The sequence below is a fragment of the Athene cunicularia genome (assembly GCF_003259725.1).
Source record: "Athene cunicularia isolate RWA chromosome 5 unlocalized genomic scaffold, athCun1 chr5_part1, whole genome shotgun sequence".
Taxonomy (NCBI): domain Eukaryota; kingdom Metazoa; phylum Chordata; class Aves; order Strigiformes; family Strigidae; genus Athene; species Athene cunicularia.
Window position 1 is genome coordinate 36,064,688 of NW_020799101.1, and position 22,957 is coordinate 36,087,644.

At 43.6% G+C, this 22,957-nt stretch overlaps 1 protein-coding gene across 1 annotated transcript; it reads left to right on the forward strand.

Moving 5' to 3' along the window:
- The first annotated feature begins 630 nt into the window (after positions 1–630).
- FAM71D (family with sequence similarity 71 member D) lies at positions 631–21,452 on the forward strand. Its single transcript, XM_026849310.1, has 7 exons — positions 631–637; positions 8,251–8,390; positions 9,845–10,047; positions 10,612–10,876; positions 15,218–15,453; positions 16,574–16,704; positions 21,145–21,452. Exons 1-7 carry the CDS (start codon positions 631–633, stop codon positions 21,450–21,452), a joined length of 1,290 nt encoding a protein of 429 aa, XP_026705111.1.
- Positions 21,453–22,957: the final 1,505 nt, after the last annotated feature.

Consider the following 22,957-nt stretch of genomic DNA (forward strand, 5'->3'; position numbering starts at 1 on the left):
CTGGTTTTTTTCACACTTGACTTTTGTTTTCTAGTAACTATAACCCAGCCTTCACTCAGAAAGGTGAGTCCCCATGCTGGATTTAAACTCAGCATTGAAATGCAGACACTTCTTGACGAATTCATGGGTTGCAAAAGCCTGTGGATTTTGCAAATGTTACGGCCTCATGATGTGCTGCTACTTGCATGTTTTCTGAAAGGGCTTAGTGACTCATATTCAGTATTAGATTAAGATTTGCTCTGTACATTCGTGCCATATTGCACACAAGCTGACAAAGCTCTTGGAATATAAAGCCTTCAAAAGGGTGATGCACAGATGCTCAGTAGCTCTCTAGCTGTCGTCAGACTGGTCTGGCTGGGATTACTTGCTCCATGCCAGCACTGTACAGTGACATCCAGCATGCTCTGTTCCTATGCAAGGACTTTTGCATTTGCATAGACCCAAATTGGGTTTAAAAATACAGCCAACTTAATGTTTACAGAGTCAATTCACAAGCAAAACCAAAACTTGATTGTACACCAGTAGCTGCACAGATGATCTGAACATACTGGAAAAAGCAAATGCACTGGCATGATCTCAATAACCAGGGATTCAAAAGTAAAATTAACTTCAATAAAAGCATACGAGAAGATGGAAAGTAAGTACATATCCGTGCAAAAACTACCCTAGAAACAACAGCAGGGTAAGAACTCAAGCCCCTGATTCACTCCTTTTGTAGGTGCGGAACACTGCCAGATTGAGACCCGTATCCAGAGGCGCTTGCTTCCATTAAAAAAAAGAAAGAAGTCATATTGCAATACTGACATGTTACCAAACACTGGCACACAAAAAATGGTTCCACCCGATTGATAAGGAAGCATGCAAAGTGGCTTTTGTTAGTACCTGACATTCTCCTCATGTGGATCTTACTGTGGCCCGAGATTGTCTGATTGGTCATTACCAAACAGAAAGCAGAAGGATCAGCAGGACAAATGAGAGTTAGCACATCAAGGATGTAAAGCTTTTCAAAAACAACATAACACATTATTTCCTGAGATATTTGTCTGTTGTGGCAAAGTGACTTCATCATTTTGAGACGTTATGCTGGTTGGGGCACTAAGGGAAAACCTAATTCTGCAACCATGTGCAGACCAGACACCAGGCCAGGAGAAGCCAACCCACATGTTTGCAAACACAATTTCCTACACTGGCCATGGCTGGTACCAGCAGGAGAATGCAACTTCTATGGGACTACTCAAGAATGCTTAAATGAGACAACATAATGCCAGAAATTTACCCGCACTGTGGCACGTGCACTTTTAGGTAAATTTTTTTTTTTTTTTTTTTTTTTTTTTTTTTTTTTTTAATCTCCCCCTTGCAGAAAAGTAGCCAATAGTTCACATCTCAGGAGGAGTATGAATGCATGGCAAGTAGGTAATGATCCATCTTCCAAGTACTCCCCCAGCACCCACAGTGTTTGTGGAAAGAAATCCCACATTTTCACAGTGTGAAACAGCATCTCCTCTGTTTTATGCTGAATCTGCCACCTCCTAGTTCTGTTTGATGCTTCTTAAATTCTGCATTGGAGCAGACGAGGAGAAGTGACCCTCACTTTGCCACCCACAGTTTTATGGACAGCTACCGTCTGGATTAAGAGTCCCAATCTATGTAGTCTGCCCTTTGTGGTCATATTCCGTCTCCAAGGGTCTGTAGATTGGATGATCCCTGTTGCTCCTCTGCGGCGGGCGGAGGAAGCAAGCAGCCGATTCAATGTGAATGATAGAGCGAGCTTCAACTTTATTGAAAGAGATCACACCTTATATAAGCAGTCTACAATACACTACTTGTAACTCTATTGGATACATTTAAGAAACTACATTATAATATCTCAGCCATTGGGTACATCTAAAAAGTCACATTATAATACCCCAGCCCCCTGTGGCATTTCTGGTATGCATAAACATCTTTCTTGCTGTGAACCTGCTTCTCTCCCAGGGCTGCCTTCCTTCACCCTCAAGGTCGTAATGCGCCCCAACTTATCTCTGTGTTCTCACAACAATCCTCGCTAGCACAGCTGAGCCTTGGGTCTTCATCCTTGTTTGCATAACTGTACCCTGGGTTCTTTCCTCTGTTTACCTCAGGTGGCTGGGACCGACTTCTGCAGGGAGCTATGGCCGACCAGCTCCTGCAGGGAGCTATGGCCTTGCTCTCTGCAAGCCGTTCTCCAACACTCCTCTTTGCACCCTCTTCAGTTTTACTGTATTTTTTTCTGAGACAAGGAGACCAGAACTGCACTAGTGAAAGGCATCACTGTCTCACGTAACCACACAATGATGACTTCCATTTGTTCTCTACTTCCTAATATTTTTTTTTCTTCAGTGCTTCTAACCAATATGTTTTTATGGCTCTTAAAACACAGATGACCTTAAAGTCTAATTTTTAATTGGTACTAGTCAACCTGGGAACAGTAATTATAACAACAGATTAGGAAAATGTTTTCCTCATACACATAATGTTATCTGTGCTGAATTTCCTCATCTGTTTTAACTCACTTCCACTCAGTTTTGAGCAATCCATCTGCAGTTCTTGGTCCTGGTAAATGAGTATCTGCCTTTAATTTATATGCCTTTATTTTAATCTGATAATGGAGACTGCATTGATTACCTCGGATGAGAATCTGTTCTATACTGTGTGAAAAGACCTGCTTTGGTGGCTTGACAGTTATGCTGTAATATTGATACTTTATTATGCCTGATCTTTTCTTGTGGTTTATTGCCAGCTGGATTGCCCACTGGTGCTGACAGCCTCTTCAGCTATGCTCTTGTTTCAGGATGCTGTTGCATTACTTTGGAGAACTGCCAGGTGATTTAATAAATCCCACCTAAGGCAAGACCACCCTCACGCATATGTGGAGAAGCTGCAGGGAAAATATTTTCCTGTAGCTTTCTTGTATTTGGATGAGATTGCTGAAACAGACATTTTCCTGGTGAAGACTGGTGGTCAGTCTCCTGGGATGTGGCTCTGCAGAGCCCCGTGGTAGGTGCATGTGCTGTACTTGAGGGAATCAGCTCACAGGAACGTGTAGGCGAGTGAACTGGTGCCAATGCTGATTACAGCTGGTGGTTTCTGGCGTACTGTGCCTTTCTGCAAGCACAGCCTATTGGGGCTTTTGTGTCACCACTAGGTAGCTATTCATCACTAAACATATTGAATAATGAAAATAAAAACGGCCTGAGAGCTACTTATCTGCCAGTCTTTCAGGAGTGGAGAGGTATGCATGCAGATGCAATGGTACTTGAATTCATCGAAATAAAAGATAGTTAGTTGGCACTGTACATCCATGACTGACTTTCTGTAATTTACTCCCTACTGGTCAAATCCAATCAATTTGCCCAACGTGCTATGAAAAGCCAGAGAACAGAGCAGAAGACAGGATTTAATATGCTCTTGGCAGCCTGCGTTGCTAAGGAGTCATGCTGCTGCCTTCTCCATTAACTGGAGTTTTTCTAAGAGGTGATCACTAGGGTTAGATTAAAACAAAAAAAAAAATAACAGTCCTTTGTTAAGGGCTGGGATAAAAAACACACACACAAAGGAGCACAGAGAGGAGGGCAGGTGGGCAAACCCAAATAACACCCTTCCCCGGCTGCTCCCAGGCCCATGGCAGGAGGCATCAGCCCATCAAAGGCCCGTCTCCACAAACCCAGAGGAGCACAGGGGCACAGTGCCAGGGGGGTGTAAGGGACCGCCTCAGCCACTTTGTCTTGGCGCTGCGGTTACGCCATTACACCCCCCCACACCCCGAGCCGCAGGCTGGTGTGAGACTGTCAGACTGTGGCAGCTGTCTGTCTGAGCACACGCCATTTCACAGGCCAGGCCTCGACGTCCCATTGCCGGGAGGACAAAATCTGCCCGGAGCTGGGAAAGCCGCGTGTGTGCGCAGGGCCGGGGGACGTGCGGAAGCTGGAGGGGTCAGTGCCCGACCCCGCCTCGGTACGAGCACTGTGGACACCTGGGCATGAGCACACAAGGGAACACGGGGCCACGAATATGCAACTGAGCTCTGTGAGGACGAGCACACTAGTGGTGGAGACTGTATAAAAGGAGCTGCATACTCTTCCTCCCCTAAGTTTCTCGCCTACCGAAGCTCCTCGCTTGCCGCAGCCTCTCGCCTGCCGTAGTTTTTCACTTGCCTTCTCCCTGTCGCCTGCCGAAGCCCTCACCTGACAAGCTTTCTCCCCATCACCTGCACCAGGACTGGACCAACAGAACGTCACTAGACTCGAGCTGGTGGTAACTAGTATTGCTGCATCTCTCTTATTTGCTCGCTTAGGTATTCTGACTTGTCCTTTTCCTTCTGTCCTATCACTATTATCAGTTATTTCGTGAAATAAAGCATACAAGGTTTGTGCAGCATCTGAACTTGTGTGCATCTTACTCTGCATTTAAGCATGATTTAAGACCAATCCCCAATGTTAGATCGGGACAGTGGGAACCCACGTTGAGGACTCACAGGGGCAGCCCTGGCTGGCCCCCTCCCAGGGCTGTCGCAGGGGTGCCTCAGCCCCTGCCCAAGCGTGAAACCCACCATCATGAGGTAATGAGGGGGCTCTCACCATCCCCTCTCAGACTATGGAATGTTACTGCCTGGGAGTGCAGGAGGCATTATGGGATGCAGGGGAAAAGCATTTTAGGATTGCACGAGCTTTATGGGATGTTTAGGAGAGGAACCAGAAGTGGTGTAAGGAATGGGTGTAAGGGATTTGGGGAGGAACAGGTGTAGAAAAATAGATAAAGAGATAAAAAGGGCTGGTCAAGTGCAAACAGGTACATTTGTCTGACCATGCCCTGTGCTCTGCACAGTCACCACAGTCTGTCCTGTCTTATTAAATGTCATTTCTAACTCTTTGTCTGAGTGAGGAAGAGGCAAGACTGTGGAAGGAGTTATCTTCTGGATGTGGACCAGGAGAATCTCAGAGGCTGCTGGAGAGACTGGGGAGCCTGTGGGTCACATGAGACGTGTGTGTGTGTGTGTGTGTGTGTGTGTGTGTGCGCGTGTGTGTTTGTGCCCATATAGAGGTGTCTCCAGGGGTGAGGCACCTGGAAAGACCAAGGATCGAGGAACAGCTCCTGCTTGGGCTGTGTGGAGACTACGGGGGGAGGGGGGAGTGAGGGGTCTGTATCCGCAACACAAGTGGGGTTGCAGCTTCAGGGGCTACTTGCCAGCAGCCTGGGAGACGGAGATCCCGGGGACAGATACTGGACAGTGTCTGAGCCCAGCTGCTGAAGGGATACACATTGTATACGTGTCTGTATTTCCCACTAATAGACCTTCATCCTGATCAGCCAAAGAGGGGAACAAGGTGAGGCCCTTGGTGCTGTCTGTCTTTGTGTGAGTACTGTATATATGTTACATGTATGAATTTGTGTGTTGTACCTACTGGGAATACATGCTTGTCCCTACTGTTGGCTGGACCTGGGGGCATGGAGCTGCAGCAGCATTGCTTCTGTCAGGCTACTGGATTCACCCCATCCCCCTCAAAAGCCACACAAAATGTGTCTTGAAAAACTGATAGCAACTTGTCTTACTGTAGTTGATGCATTACTCTGAGACTGGGAGATTAAATACATGTCAATGCCTTAGAGCGATGAGAGATGCAGAGGCACCTGCACGAGCTAGCACTGTCCATGCCAGAATGTGCACATGACCCAACAGAGCATCATGTAATGCTGTCTCAGGCGTGAAAATGTTATTAACCTGCACTACAAGAGTCCTTGTGGCTCTACTGCTTCCTAACACTGTGTTGGCTCAGACTCTCCTTCCACTGGTATCCACATACCACAGTCCAGGCAGGGGCTGAGTGTACGTGTGTATTTGGGGTAGGTAGACAGGACTGGCACCTTCTATGGTTCAGTCAAGAGCTGTGATCACTTCACTGTGGAGTCAGTCTCCTCCAGCTCACTTGTGGTGGTGTTCACAATTACATTTCCATCGACTAGAGAGGAAAAGGCAATTCGATGTTGAGAAAGTGCTTGATAGTGGTGGTTTTGCTAGAGCAATGTTATTTGTCCTTCTCCAGCCATGTATATTACACAGTGGAAACCCAGAAGGGAAAGAAAAGCACCATTGTTTTCCACGCTGGATCAGAGTTGTGTTGTGTAACGGAGAGAGCAGACGGCATTTCTGCTGGACATTGCTATGTCCGTGCATAGTATTATCAGACAGTCCAGAAGTTGTCCTGTGGTGGGCCCTACCTAAGCAAGGGAGGATGTGTACCTGCAAAGGAGATTGCACAACAGTTCTTCAAACTGTCAGAAACATAATTTTCTCATTTTGCAATATCAGTTCTGCTGCAACCAGCCTTGTGTTCAGTCATGGCCTGAATCCTGTCCAAGCACCAGGCTGAGTTGGAAGCAGCAGTGTTATCACATAAAAAAAAAAAAAGGAGTTAATGTCATAGGTTGACCTGGCTCATCTAAAAGGTTAATCTGGCAAAGGAATGCGTAGAGAGAATCTAAATTTTACCAACCAGAGCAAGACACATGAATACAAGCTCGATTTCAAATTCAGGCCAGGGCCCTGAGTGCACCAACAGGCTTTAACTGCCCTGACCAGCCTCACCTGGGATCTGCACCCCCACAGCCCTGCCCAAGGGTCTGGGAGCCACACTTAAGCTCTGGCTTGGGCACCTAGTCCTCCTTTGTGAGAGAGTATAGGTGTATCTAGTGCTAGCCAGGACTCCTGCATGAACTTCTGTGGACATCTATTACAGCACTGTCTCCAGTCCTGCCTCCTGCTACTCCTGGCTGGATTTCTAGAACAGAGTCTCAGAAGGGACTCCAGATCTGGTTCTGTGCCTGACAGTGAACCCTGTTACTGCCATCCTGCTCAGCCCATTCTCTCTGAATTGCAGGATTGGAGGACTGTGCCTTCACTGTCTCTGTTAAGGTCATCCTTGGTTCTGAGCTCGTCATTCCTCATGGAGCAGACCAACTCTTGATGTTTCCTGGCAGCCTGCACTGCAAGGACACTACCTATGCAAAAACCTCTGATGTTATCATGCCCTTAATGAGCCTGTGCTACAGGTGAGTCCATGTTACCTGTTACCTCGATGCCCTGTGCAACCAAGGAATGGAATTGCTGCTGTAACTGGAGAGAGCACAAAACAGGTGATGCATTGTGATGTCAGCAGTGATGCAGCTGAGTTCTTCCAAACCACCCTGCCTGCCTGTAACAACAAAACTTGCTGCCTCAAGTACCACTTCTCTTCGTATCATCACTTCTTAAAGAGACTCAAGCAGGGAAACTATATCATCAAGACCGTGCCTGATGATGCTGCCGATCATGGGGGTTTAGTCCTGGGAGAATTCCAGTGGGCCCTGCAGAAGGGACTGGCATGCTCGTGGCCTCTCTTAGACATTCATTCATCCCTGGGAAAGAAATAGATGGACCTAAGTGAAACAAGGTATGGAAGGGAAGTAGAGTTTATTACATCTATTTTTTAAAAAAAACCCTAGTGACCAGGTATTTCTATTCTACCTGACATTCTGCCACTTACTGAGCAGTCATGAACAAATCATTTGACTTTTGTATCTACTTAATAGAAATTAGCTGTTTAATAAAGATATATTAAATGCAATTAATGAATAGCCTTGAATATTTTTTCCCCCAATGAGTCAACCAATGTCATGCTGCTTATTCTCCAATTTTTGTGTTAAAGTTAGCCTGGTCAGCTGCTACAGAATTTCTACTTCAGAACATCTCCTAAGTCCTGCCCTCCTCTTGACTCCTAACAAAAAAAAAAAAAAAAATGTGTGATCCAAGAGGTACAAAGAGAAAATTTATCATCTAGCACTAAGAACAGCCCAAGGGCTTATACTGTTATTTGCAGGGTATGTCACTATGTTGAGGTTAAAAAATACATCAAGAAAAAAGATATCTTAACAGTGACAAAAATATACAAGATTACTTATAAACAAGAACAACATTCTGAAATACATAATAAGCGAACTAGTGTTTGTAGATTCGCAGGCCCTTTTTCCTTAAATGAATAGTGAAAGAGGATAAAGCCTTACTAAGTTCCCCTTTACACTTGAGATTGGATGTTCTTAAAAATTTGTGATTTGGGGGTGGGGAGAAGTTCTGTTTAGTAGTATAATAAAGCCTGTCAGGAAGGATTGTGTTGGTTTCTTTTCATTACCATTGGGGGGATAATGTGTAAGCCTTTTTATTCTCTTGAACTTGTAAATTTATTTTTGTTTTCTGGATAGGCAAAATGAATAGCAAGTTTGATTTTAAGGACATCAGCTCAACTCAGAAGTCCTTTATGGGTGACCTTCAGAGACTCCTTAGGCAAGGAGAATATGTTCCTTTTAGCTCAGCTCCCATCTTCGAAAGCAAGTTTGTAGAGGTATGTAGAAGTCATTCAAATTTTAAATAATTTGGCATGCCTAAGATAAAATTGCTTGAAATATTCACTATTCTTATTCTCTGTTTACTACACACATGGATATGTTTCCCTTCTCCAACAGACTCATTCTGCTTACATTTTAAAAGCAATATAGTCCAGAAGCCCCCTAACAGCAGCAATACTGCAAATTAGAGGAGGACAAAGAGTGATATTTTCACCCTTCCTTGTCAGCCCCTACTCCTTCCTGTAACAGCAGTTAGGACTGTTGTAGCAAATTTCTGGTTCTGTGCTATCTCATTAAGTTTGTTAGCCATCAGTGTCAGTTCAATCTAGCCTAAGGCAGTCTCCTCCCACTTGCAAATTCTGATATCCTTGCAGGCAATATCACTACCCTGCCTGTCACCTACCCTAAGCACTGGCCAAAGAACCTTGCAAGACTCTGGCAACAGCTTGCACTCCTACAATACTGCATTCACAGTGTTTCTAAAACATCTGAATTCTATTTACACGATGTATCTCAACAGTGTTTTTCATAGGGTTTCATTACCTCACTTCGTGATAATTGCAACATCCTTTGGTCTTGCCTTGATTAATTCAGTCTTGCATTGTTGATACACATGCAGAATGTTAATTAGCTGGAGTCTCTGTTTTCAAGGTACTTTATGATTTATCCCTGCTTTATTTACCAGACCTCATTAACTATCAAGGAGGCAGCTGCCCTAACCCAAGAAAACAGCAACATCAGTGACTCATTTACATTAAGCTGAAAAAAAAAAAAAAAAAAAAAAAAGTGTTTGATCTTTTTTGCATACTGTGTCTCACACATGGGAATAGATTCTACTAGATATCCACAAACATAATGCACTGTTCTCCCTCAAATTCCTTCTTAGGACACACTTTGTCTGATGCCCATCAAAACCAAACCCTGTCAATGGTGCATAACATGTGATTCAATCATACTTTTCAACTTCTTACCTCCTTGTATTTTCTCGTTTTCCTCTTTCTGTAATTTCATGTCTTACACACCAATTACTTGGGATCTTTTTCCATTCTGTGTTTGTACAGCACCTAGCAGGATCCTGGTTCATAACCAGGTCTCATTAATATTACAGTAATGCTGACAAAGCCAGGGAATCATCAGAACAGAGTGTCTCATGTTTACACTAAGAGAAATTCAAGATAATAGTACTCAAGAGGTTTCTGACCACAGCAATCAGATACCCTACACTTTGGCCAGTGATCTCCAGTCCTCCTTTATCCTTATTCAACTTCTTTCCATTCTTTTCATTCATACACATTCTTGTCTCATTATTCTACATTGCCCTTCCTCCTCACCAACCTAGTACCTAAGATCTAGGGCCCCTAAGCCAAAGCACCATGAAATGTACTGGTAGCATATTTTCTGAGAGATCATATGGCAAATGTCAGTGTTGATAAGGCCTTTTTTTTTCCAGGTTAATCAAAGAGGGGAACCAATTTCTGTCCATAACCGACCCAGCTGCGTGATCATCGGCATCAGTGCTGTCAATCCCAGTTCACCAATACCTGATACAATGCTGGTGGCGCACAAGGTGCCCGTGTCCCCACAGGAAAGTATGACAAACTTCTGGAAACTCTCAGAGCAGCCATCCCACGTGGAAGAGATAGCACTTGCCAGGTGTGTTAGCACAGAGAAGGGTTAAATATTTCTTTGAAGAGCAAATAAGAAATATGAATGTGTTTCCCATTTCCACACAGTGTTTTCCTTCTTTCAAGGGTCAGTTTATTAACAGACCTCATATTTGCACTGGGTCTTTGTCCTAGCACTAACTCCATAAAGTTAGGAGAAACACAAGTACACACCTTTAGGCACCACTCCAGCCATCATTTCAGGCCAATGATAACTACAAGTGCTTAATAAACTTTTTTCTAAATATATCAGAAGCTGAAAGCTGGTAGGAAGACTGGGGGTACAGGACTGTCAGGGAATAAAGCAGTGAAATAAATGAATTTCAGAGAAGCCATCTTCCTTTGTCTCCATTCTGCCCACTGCTGCCCAGCATTTCTTCCACAATCAGCTAGAGGCACTCCCAAGAAGAGTGTGCAAATCCACTCAGCAGCTTCCTCCTATTCCAGTTTCTCCCTTTTAGTCTTATTCTATGTATAGGTCTAACAGACACAGTCTCTCTTTTGAGAGGAATCTCCACTTCTGCTTAATGATGATTCTTCCCTTTTTTTATAGGATCTTGCCCTTGAAGTTTGTGGAACTCTCGGTCCACAGCACAGAGAAGCATCGCCTCATGTTAAAATTAGTAAATGGCCATTCCTATTATCTAGAACTCTGTGCCCCACCAAACCAGCAACAACATCTATTCCACCTGTGGCTGCAGCTTATCTCTCTCCTGAAACCCCCACAAAAGATCCGCAATACTGAAGTCGATGTAAAATGCAAGGATTTTGGCACGTCTTGCAAGGAAGCTCTCAGCCCAGACCATCCATCAAAAAAGGTGAGTCTTTAGCAAATAGATATCAAAAGTTCAGGTTGACCAATCAGAAAGTATCACTTGTGCCTATATTCTTTACTGTCTCTCAAGTCAATATTTTTGTGTGCTTTGAAGGAACCACCATTCTGTTTATCAAAATATCTGGCTTGTTGTAAACTCACTACAGAATTTCAGGGCAATGGGAATGAGGATGGTAGATGCACCATAGCCCTGATACGTTTTTGCAAACCAATAAATAGCATACTACTTTTTGTTTGGTGTTTAGTTTTCCCTCATAGTTGGGGGTACGTTCTTAAATGGTTCTTTTTGCCTGAATTCCACAACCCACTGAAAAAAAGCAGGAAAGGAAAGTCATGGCACAGCTGAGACCCATGCAGGGACTTGTCGGTCTCGGTCCAGCTGGGATCAGGACGATGCGCAGAAGAAAGGCAAACTCACACCAGTTTGTTGAAGTGGGGGCATTGCCATGAGCAAATGTTGCCGCACTGTGTGCCAGCTCCCAATTTATTCCCACTTGTTTACATAGGTTTGTTTTTACTTCTACATCCTACTGACCTTCAGGTTTTATCTGTTTACTGCTCACAGGCTCACCACGCATTCTGCAGGTGGTGTTCTGGCCTGCTGTTTCTGATGCTTGCAACACGAGGTTCCGAATGTTGCCTCAGTTTCCCCCAATTATTCTAACGTCAAGGCCCATTTACAATTTGCTAACCACCAGTTCTTAATTCCCACATCTCCCCCTCCTTTGTTTTATAGCTTCGTTTCCATGGCGATCATTGCAGTCAGTCTCAGTTCGGCCTTCCACACTGTGGACATGAGGCGTCAGACGTGTTGCAGGATGGCAAATCCTGTAAAACAAATCAAACATCCCAGGCCTGCTAAAACCCACATCCATAGGTTCAGACCTGCAAATTAATGCCAAGGGTTGAGCTGTGATAAAATTTTTGCCTAACTCTTTCACGATGTCATCATGCATTAATTTCAAGGATGCCAATTAAACTCAGACATCTGAGTGAAAAGAGTATGCTGATTGCACTACCAATAATTAAAGGATATAACTAAGTAACTAAGTACTACAAAAATAAGCAGTAACAAATATACTGAATAGTACACTTACTTATTACTGTGTATAATTAAACAAGGCAAACGCACCTAATCGTTACTACACAATGGGGTATTAATATTCAGATCCGCAATTGCTGGGGAGCCCTGGTTGCAGCGAGCATTTGGAGTACCCTTCCCTGCAAGTGGGAAGTCCCACTTGCAAAATGCATCCATCTGTGAGGCATCCAAAGTCACGGCAAGCAGGTCCAGCCTCATATATCCAAACCAGCAAGCCAAAATAGCTTGCATTTTTCTTCGAGTGGAAACATCAGGTTTCATCCCCCTGATGGATTCCACCCAGAGCCTGACCAGTAATTGGGGGAGAAAACCAAGGGAATTTCTAACAAGGTCAAACACTTGGGTTCTTAATCTTTAACACTGCTAAACAAAGAAAGTTGGATACACATTCTCACAGAATTTCAACTTTGTTAATAACTACATCTTGTCTAAGCTACATCTTTCACTAGTGACTAGTAAACCTATATATTTTGTTAATGATCAAATACTAAGAATTAATGCTAATAGTAATACAGATTTTACTAATTAACAAGAACTAATAATGGATAATGTTTAGTTATAAAGTTCATCTATAGGTAATGAAGTACACAGTGGTGGAAAACTGGCACAGAACCTACAAGCATTTCATCTTATTTGTGCCTCTTTTCTAGCCAATGTTGCTATATTGGCAACATTCAAACGATATGACTGATTCTCTGTGTCTCAAGGAGGAAACCAAGCTCCTCCAGTCCCTTGTGTGTTGTTATTGTTACTGGGACATCAGGATCCCACTGCTGCCACCATGTCTTCTGTCTTCTGTTATAGTTGTCTCAGACTTGTCCAAGTAGTAGCTGCAGTTGCTGAGTTTCTAGGGGAACGTAGGCTGCATGTCGATTCCTGCATCATCAGTGAGGGCTCTGTGGCATCGGGCTGCTTCTTCCAGCTCACAATATGGCTTGACTTTCCTTGCCGGTATCCACCAAGGACCTGCAGGCAATAAAACATAAGCATACCCCTTCCCCCACACCAGCGGATCTACTGGTCCTCACCAGGTCAGGTCTCCTTCAGGATCCTTATACAAAACCTGTGGTTTAATTGTAGAGTTTGTTGTGGTGCTAAAAATCTTTCTGCTGCTGTCAAAACAAAATGATTTCTGTTTAAGAAATAATGAGTATATAAATCCATTGACAGTTCATTATGTGGTGTGTCCAGAGAATCCCCCCTTCTTTGTTTTCAAATCAAGTCCTTTAGCGTACTGACCATCAGAAAGATTTAAAGTTAGTCCTTCTAGAATATCTACACCTATTATATAGTCAGGAACAGGGGGAATCATGACTGAATAGAATCATCTTGGGAAGTTTCCTATTTTCATTTCTATTTGTGTTTGTACAGCTTCAATTTGTTTTCCTTCCAAGCCTGTGATAATTACAGGTTGTCGTTCAAATTTCCTGGGATTCCCATATATTAAGGAAACTTCCGCTCCAGTGTCAATCAGGGCATTTACAATTTGTGGGGACCATAATACTGATCCCCCTCCCTTGCCTCCTGCAAAGGGTACAAGTCAAAAAATGATGCCCAATCCTCTTTCAGCCCCGGAACCATTAATCCACCCACGGGGCCCTCCATGAGCAGAGGAAGGCTCCTGTTGAGGCTCAAGAAGAGGTGCCGTAGGCTGAGTTGTCCCTGGATCCTTAGTTTCAGAACTATTCAGCCCTCTCTGTGTATATATTCGCTAGGGCTGTCTCAAGTGTCTTGATTCCCTGAACAGAAACTGCACTAAAGCACAGAAGGAACCTGTTACCTTAGAGACACACTTAGGAAGGAACTTGTATGGTTAATGACACCGCTCAACATTATCTAAAGCTATTTCCCCTAAGGTCCAAGCAAACAACATTTTGTCAGCACAGACACTGATGGGTCTTTAGTTCCCACCCAAGCCAGCTCAGCTCTCAGCCAAGCAGAAGCACATCCACCAGGAGAAGAAAAAACCACAATCACACGGCCAGTGCTCAGTGCTGCACGTACATCTTCTCTGCACTAAGGAGCTCCTGTCTTCTCCCTGGCCATGAGAAGCAGAGAAAAGGAACAACTCTGTGTACACACAGAAAAATTACAAGGCAACTAAAAAAATGTAATTTTGGAGAGAGGACAGAACTGTGAGAGATAATTCTTTCAAGAAAAATCACTGATGAGGTAAAGAAATGAAGAAAATCTAGGAGAAAAAAAAAATAGCATATTCAGATTAGATTTGCAGAAAGTATAAGACTCAGATTTGGCTGAAAAATCTGCACGCCCACAACCATATTTGCTAACTCAAGAATGCATAGATTGTGAGAAAATAAGTATAGGATTTATACAATTTCTTAATTAATATTTTCCTGCTTCAATTATCCCTACATAGCCACCTTTCTTCTGGGCTTTCTAGACTAGATCCTTGTACCAACTTTTGGACATAAGCTGGCCTGACATGAATGTCAGTTCTTGTGTGTACAGCAGATGTTACTAGCAATTCAATATACTAAAATAATGATCCAGTCCTAGAATCTCTATTTTTCTTTGCAGAAGAGGTGTCTTATTTTCCCAGTCACACATTCATCAGTGTTTCAATACCTTGAGGTGCTGGCTTTCACTCACTACTGACTTTTCTACCGACAGTTTTAAAGTTTGGATTTTCCTTTGCATTATTACATCCTCCCTGCTCTCTTCCTGTTTAGACAGAAAGCTGTCTGCACATGAGAGACTTACAGGTATCCCTGCCTCAGCTACTTGAAAGCAGGAGGCTTAGATTTTAGTAGGGACCAATCTCAAAACCTGGACAGGAGGGAGAGCAAAAATCTTGTCTCAGGTTCTGAATATGAGCAAAAAGAGGATAATAACCTGGAGATAAAGAAGTCCTGGACATGAACCAGAAGCAGAGAAGTTGGAGGCAAAGCCACAAACTCTCAGAGGTTAAGCTTTGGGACTGTTATCCCTTGATGGACTGTATAGTCAATCTAGCCAAAGCTGTAGGCCAATAATCACCAACAAACTGAGAATGTAGGAGAAACAGTAGTCTCTCTTATAGATAAATATATTACATTTCCTACGATGGCCTGTCTGACACTATAGCAGAATATTCAGCGTATAGGGGATTTTTGTATAGGAAATTATCACAAAGTTTCAGCTGTGCTGATCAGCTCTCTCTAGAGCTCTTTTTTATGTCAGTTGGTACTGCATCTGTTACTCTTTCCTTTTTCCTTCTAGAGGAACAACTCACAAGATGTGCCTAACCACGAAAGAGGGGAAGAAGTTACTAAACAAACATCCTCCGAACAAGTTTGCCTCTCAGGTACAGTAGGTCCCACAGAAGAGAGTGGAAGGAAAGTGCAAGTATTCCACAGCATCCCAAAAACAACCAAGCAAGAAACCACCATGCAGTCAAAGAATATACATCCTGTGGATACAAAAAAGAGCAAAAGCACAAAAAAGAGCAAAACTAGGTAGGTATGTTTGGAAAACAAATCTAATATTCTGATGCTGACTTTGAAAAGTAAAATGTGTCATATTTTGGTCTTCAGAAAATATATTTTTGCAACACATTTTCAGGGTTACTGTGATTTTCCTAATGTGTTAATGGATTAGGAAGCTGAAGAATGCAGAGTGGGGTTTCCAAGTATCCAGACTTCGGTTTCTCAGATGTTTAGGGGCTTTTGAAAGACCATTTCCCTTGCCCACCCTCCCACCATCTGGGTTCACAAAGATGGGCAATCAAGCAAAAGCGCATGAATGCTCAGAGACAAGTGCTAGAAGTGTCCCTGAATGTGCAGCGATTTGCATACAGGCAGCTTTGATTTAGAAACATACAGCGTGATGCAGACTCAGTGTTTCCTTTCTGCCCAAAATCAGCAACGTGTCCTGGGACAGAAATCTGTCTTTTCTCTATCTCCTTCACTGCCATATCCACTGTGGCTTGTGCAGAAAAGAAGCCGATTTTGTCCATGATGTTACACAAACTAGGCAAGTAGAAGTTAAGATGGCAGAAGGAAATGGAAACTCTGTCACTTACACGAGCATCTGCATAACAACAAAGAACACTTCAACATAATCACTTCTCAGGCCACATCTAGGCGCTAAGTGATGTGTTCAGATGCCTCATATACAACCGCAGTCTATAACATTCAAATAGCTCTATGTGTTAGTGCGCCTGTGCTTCAAAACAAGGCTTACTACATCATTTAGCAATACATGTTTCTACCGCAGACAGAAAGATATTAAAATAGCAGCTATTTAATACTGATCCTGGTACATAATGGTATTGCTAGGGTAAGACTTTTCCTGAGTTTGTTGGCAATGGCATAATGGTTTTTCTCCTGAACTACTTTTTTTAGGACAAATACGATGAAGCAAAATAGTAGAAGAAGGTTACAGACTTCAGGTATGAGTTTTTCTGATATTTATTCACTTCTCCATTGCTATTCCTAATTCAACAACAGATGAGAGAAGCTCAATCTTCATGAGCTCAGAGTTCTTTAGAACAAATATTCATTTGTCCACATTGCAAATAGATCAGCACTTGTGTGGCCATATTACTAAAAGGTACCCTGTGCTCGTTCCCTGCAGGGATCACATCTCACCTTCTATGGTTCAGTGTAAGGTTTCTTCTAGAATGGCCTTGATGTTTGACTTGTTTGCTGATGGCAGCCATTGCAACCTCACTGCAAAATCAGATAAAATACAGGATGGTGGAAAGGGTGAGAAAGCTGCAGGCCTAGGACAGTTTTAAGGAGGTAATGTTGGCCCATACCTCCTCTTCCAGTGTGCTGTAAGGCTTCCCAAAAACCCATGTCTGAGAATGAATTTACCTCCAGACAGTGTGTCTGCAGTGTCCTCAAGCAGGAGGTCTGGACTCATGTTTCAGCAGAATGGGTACACGTTTTGGAGCGCTCCCCACAATGTCATGTTGGGATTAGCATTAGCATCCTTTCTGACATTCTGCATTTCTGCACAAACATCTACAGAATATCCAGCTGGAACAAGTAGACACCTAAAGACAGTTTTTATTAATGTTCACAGTTTCCCTGGTTTATACTTCTCCATTTCTTGTCAGCAATTAAACACTTAACACTTTTATCTGTGCCTGCAGAGGAATGACAAAAACTGAACCACTTTGCTTACTGATGCCCCTTACTTTATGTCTAAACTCATGATCCTTCTGCATGTGAGTGAATCAGGCTCTTGAACAAAAGCTTTTATGGTCTTCCTCCATGTACTTCTCCATTTTGCTAAGTTACAAAAGTTTGAATGAGTTCTTGTTCAGTCAATCTCATTTTTTGTGAACATGATGCTACTGTGTGCTCCTCTTTGTAGCTGGCTGGTGGGCTAAATGCAGTTCATTGTCCTAATTGCCAGTTCACAGAATCACAGAATCATCTAGGTTGGAAAGGACCCTGGAGATCATCTAGTCCAACTGTTCCCCTAGCACAGTTCCCACCTACAGCATATCCTTAAGCTCTAAATCGACCCAACTCTTGAACACCTCCAGGGATGGGGACTCCACCACCTCCCTGGGCAGCCCATTCCAACGCCCAACAACCCGTTCTGGAAAGAAATGCTTCCTAATATCTAGTCTGAACTTTCTCTGATGCAACTTGAGGCCATTCCCTCTTGTGCTGTCGCTCTCTACTAGGCTAAAGAGGCTCATCCCCAGCTCTCTGCAGCTTCCTTTCAGGTAGCTGTAGCGGGTGGTAAGGTCTCCCCTCAGTCTCCTCTTCTCCAGTTGGTGGTCTTAACGTGATCTACATGACCTGGAAGAAAAAGTGGTTTTTTAATGATGTTTTTCTGTGTGCATACATCTCTCCATCCACTGATACACATCTATCTGTCTGAAAATCTTGTTCCATCTCTCTCTACACACACTTTGGTACATGAATCTTTTTAATATCTCATTGTTATGTTATTTTTCACTCTCTTCCCCTTTTAACAGCCATTCCTTTCGAAATGGGGCTGCTGAGAGAGAGCAATGAGCTATGAGCAGATATAAATTAGTACATGCTCAAGAACTTATTTTAGGACTCCACATTAAATGGAGAACATAATATTTAATCAGCAAAAACAAATTTGTGCAAAACACTAGATTAATTATACTCTCATTTCAAATTCATTTCCTGCGTCTATGATATACATATAGTGACAAACACCTAAATTATATTTACTGGGACTTAGTGATACAATATTTTATTTCTTGTGATTTTATTGTGAAAACTGTAATAATACATAAGTAGTGAAGCAGTCAGAACAGAAATGCTTCATATGTTTTCCTATTACACACATAAAACTATAATATCATTCAGAAAAAAACAAAACAAAACAAACCACCTGTCTTGACAAATCCAGCATTTGTATTTTTTGCACTGAGGGAAGGAGACCTGCCTATTTATTTCAGTCTCTTCCCCTCTAGAGTTTTGTCACCATTTTTTTTCTATATAAGCAATTACTTTTACATATTAATTCTGTGGTAATATATTTGCAACATATTTTCTGTAGGAAAGACAAAATAGCTGCTTGTATTTCCCACTGTTTTCTTTCTGTTAACATCTTTGCTTCTTTCTCTGTGTCTAAGTGTTCCTTTTTCCCAGTCGCTCACAGCTTTTCAGCTTTCCCTCTGATCAGCTTTCCTGTTCATTTTCTCTAGCTCTAAATTATTATTTCTTTCACTTTCCATGTTCTTTCAACTCTGTGCCTCTTCCTCTTTTTAAATGGCAGCTTCCTCCAAAGATGTATTCCTCCTCTTGTGCAATTGTGTCTCCCCTCTTTTCCTTCATTTTCCAATCACACTTCTCCCAGTCTGCCTTCTACTATCAATTCCTGAATTTGCCATATTGAGGCACAGGCAGTGTGTGTTCCTCCTGGACTTACACAGACCCGCAGGCTCTGTTGTCTTCTCAACCTGCTGATTAGATTTCAGTAGAGAATGGAGGCTTTGGAGAGAATTTCAGAGGAAATGATCTTCACATACCCCCCAGCAGCTGAGAAGTATGACAATATCATGTCAACTGATCCCAGCTATGCACAGGCTTTTCACATCTCTCAGGTGTTCCGCAAGGACTAAAGATGATTTCTGCTGTGAATAGGTGAGACAGTTTGTAGGAGTGACTGAAGAATAGCATGGGAGAGACTGGAAAAGGCCAGTTTGGAATATAGAGCACAAATTCTAGTAAACTCACCACAAAGGCAAATCAGTTCCCTCTGGGTGATCTTTCTTCCTTTGGGGTTCTTGGTGTATGTTTACTTTCCTCTCTTCTGATTCCTTGTACTTTTTCTCTTTCAGCCTCTTAAGTGTGCTGGTTTCCTCACGCTCATAATGTTGCTTTTCAGGAAATCAAGAGAGTGACCATAAGGCAAGGACCCTGCTTCAAGTATTATCCCAGATGATTAGTAAGAAGGAATAAAAGAAAATAAAGCAAAGCATTCTGGACATCTGTACTGGGTCTGGCTGAGCTGGAATTGGTTTTCCCCTACAGCAGCCCTCACGGTGCTGTGGTTTATGCTGGGAGCAGGCAGGGTGTTGATAGCACCCCGGTGCTGTGGCTACTGCTGAGCAGTGCTTACACAGCACCAAGGCTCTTTCTGACATTTTCCCTCCCCCAGCGGGACCGGGTGGGCAAGATCTTGGGAGGGGACACAACCAGGACAGCTGGCCCGAACTGACCAAAGGGACATTCCAGACCATGTGACATCTGCTCGAGTATAAAGCTGGGAGAAAGGAGGAAAGGGGGGGCTCACCCTTGGTCCTCCAAGGAAACCACTACATGTATCAGAGCCCAGCTTCCTGAGAAGGCCCAACATCGCCTGTTAATGGGAAGTAGAGAATAAATCTGTTTCCTTTTTGCTTCCATGCATGGACCTTTGCTTTGCTTTGCTTACATTAAAACTGCTTTTGTTTTACCACAGGGACTAGTTTTTTCCTATCTCATTTTCTTTCCCTCTTTTTGCCCTGTTGAGAAAAAAGGGGGAAGGGGGGGGAAGTGATAGAGCGACTTGGTGGGTAACTGGCATTTAGCCAAGGTCAAACCACCAGTCTTTTTTTGGCGCCCAACATGGGGCTCAACAACAGCAGTTTTATATTGTGTGCTATAGCAGTTATTAAGCAACAAGCTCTTGTGCTGGTCACAGGTTTGTTGATTGCACTGCTTATCTTTATTTTGCTAAACTTGGGAACATGCTGAAGAAAATCAAGAACATCATGGATAGTTTTATTCTGCAGGCTCCTGAGGTACTTATTCACCTTTATGTGAGCTGCTTGATACTGTTCATTGATACTGTTGGCTTACTGTGAGTTGTGTGGAGCTCGGTATGTTTTTGGTGTAAGAGAAGGCAACTTTTGGGTGAGCCGATACCAAAATGTGCCCTGAGGTGGCCTGTCCCTGTGTGGCAGGGGGAGTAGAAGGATTGGGGCAGATTTCTAGGATGGTTATTACCTCTCGTAGCCTGAGATCTTACCCCTGAACAGACAGGCAACCCCGCAAAATTGATACACCACCTGATAGAAGGGTGCCTTGCCTGTCCCAGTGAAAATCAGCAACTTCTAGTGCTGTACTGGGGCCTGGCCTATGCTTATTGAGCTGCAGTTCAGTACTCTCAAATGACTGTGGTTGAGATGGGAGCTCAACAACAGCAGAGATTGCCCCAGTAGTGAAAAAGAAACAGCGGACAAGGAGAAGAGCAGGCCCATACCCTTGATTAATAAGGGAGGAGAAAGAAGAGGAAAAGCTTGATCAAGAAGCTGGTCCTTCAGCAAAGGGATTGGAAGAGGGAGTAACAACTGAAAGCTACCTGGTCCCTGACCTCATCAGAACTGTGAGATCTGCAGAAAGATTATAGCCGCCAGCCAGGTGAGCAGATTGCTGCCTGGCTGCTTCAATGCTGGGATAATGGGGCTGGTGCTCAACAACTGGAAGGTAAGGAAGCCCAACAGCTGGGTTCCCTTGCTAGAAATCAAGGAATTGAGAGAGGATTTTGAAAAGATCCAGCAATTTGCAGTCTGTGGAGATGGCTCCTTTCAAGTGTTAGAGCAAGATATCCTTTCAAGGAAGATCTTATGGACAACTCCCCAGGGAAGTGGACTACTGCAGATGAAGGTGTCCAGTACCTGAGATAATTAGCAGTGCTGGAAGTTATCTATGGTGATCCAGATAATGATGAAGCTCCTAAAAATCCAGAGGATGTCCTCTGCACACAGGCCATGTGGAGGAAGGTGATTAAAGGTGCACCATCCCCGTATTCTGCTGGCTTGGCCGCAATGTACTACCCAGAAATGGGTGTGGGAGAAGGATTAGGACGTACACCAACTGTGGAGGTAGTCTCTTCGTGGCTTCAGAACTTTGAAGAGAGTCTTGGTACCTCCTCATCTCTACAGGCGAGCACCTGGATGTCAGGAGCACCCCAAGAAATCAGTTCTCTTCCGCCTCAGTCAGAGGGAAAGGGAACCCCAGGTGTGTGACACGTGGCAAACTTTGGTTCTTCCTGCATGACCAGGGGGAGGACATGAAGAAGTGGCATGGTCAACCCACCTTTAAGTTGGAAGACTGTGTACATGAATTGCGAGGAAAGATCCCTGCAAGAAGACATCCAAGAAGGCTGTTAATGTAGGTGGTGTAAAACCATGGGAAATAATCAGTGATCTCCCAGATACAGGAAGACTGAGATCACCTCCCTTGACTCTGATGAAGGAATCTCCAGCCTGGCATGGCAAGGGTCAGACAGCGAATACTCTGACCAAGAACAGGAATAGAGGGCCCCTGCCTCCAGCCAGGAGGAAGAAAGAGATGATTGGGTGTATTGGACAGTGTGGATTCAATGGCCTGACACATCAAATCTACAGAAGTACCAGGCTTTAGTCGACACCAGGGCATAGTGTACGTTAATACCATCAGGTTATAGAGGGGCAGAACTCATCTGGATCTCAGGAGTAACAAGGTGATGTAAAGAACTGTCAGTACTGGAGGCCGAGGTTAGCTTAACTGGGGACAAGTGGGAAAAATATCCCATTGCAACTGGCCCAGAAGCCCCTTGTATCACAGTCATTGTCTACCTCAAGAGAGGATACTTCAAAGATGCAAAAGGATACTGATGGGCTTTTGGTGTGGCCAGTGTGAACACAGAGAAGATCAAACAGTTGTCTAATTTGCCTGGCCTCTCAGAAGATCCTTTTGTTGTGGGACTGTTGTGAGTTAAAGAACAACAGGTGCCAATTGCTATGAGGACCATGGTCCAATGGCAGTAGCACACAAACCGAGACTCTAGCTCCCATCCAAGAACGGATTCATCAACTGGAGAGCCAGGGTGTCATCAGTAAGACACATTCACCTTTTAATAGCCCAATATAGCCAGTTCGAAAGTCTGACAGAGGGAGGAGGTAAACAGTAGACTATCGTGGCCTGCACAGAGTGATGCCACCACTGAGTGCTGCTGTACCAGATATGTTAGAGCTCCAATATGAACTGGAGTCAAAGGTAGCCAAGTGGCATGCCACAATTGACATTGGCAGAAGAGTGCAGGCCACAGTTTGCTTTCACGTGGAGGGGTGTCCAGTATACCTGGAATAGACTGCCCCAGCGGTGGAAGCACAGCCCACTCTTTGTAATGGACTAATTCAAACTGCACTGGAAAAGGATGATGCCCCTGAACATCTACAATGCATTGATGACATCATTGTTTGGGGCAATGAGGCAAAAGAAGTGTTCAAGAAAGGAAAAAGAGTAATTCAGATTCTTCTGAGAGCTGAGTTTGCCATAAAGAAAAGTAAGGTCAAGGGACCAGCACAAGAGATTCAGTTCTTGGGAAAAAAATGGCAAGATGAGTGCCATTCATGTGCCTATGGATGTTGTGAACAAGATAGCAACTACGTCTTCGCCAACAAACAAGGAGGAAACACAAACTTTCTTAGGACTTGTGGGATTTTGGAGAATGTATATTCCAGGTTACAGTCAGCTTGTGAGCACTATC

Coding starts and splice junctions, on each gene's coding strand:
- FAM71D (XM_026849310.1), top strand. Junction 10,048..10,611: donor GAAGAGATAGCACTTGCCAG/GTGTGTTAGCAC, acceptor CTTTTTTTATAG/GATCTTGCCCTTGAAGTTTG. Junction 15,454..16,573: donor ACAAAAAAGAGCAAAACTAG/GTAGGTATGTTT, acceptor CGTTCCCTGCAG/GGATCACATCTCACCTTCTA.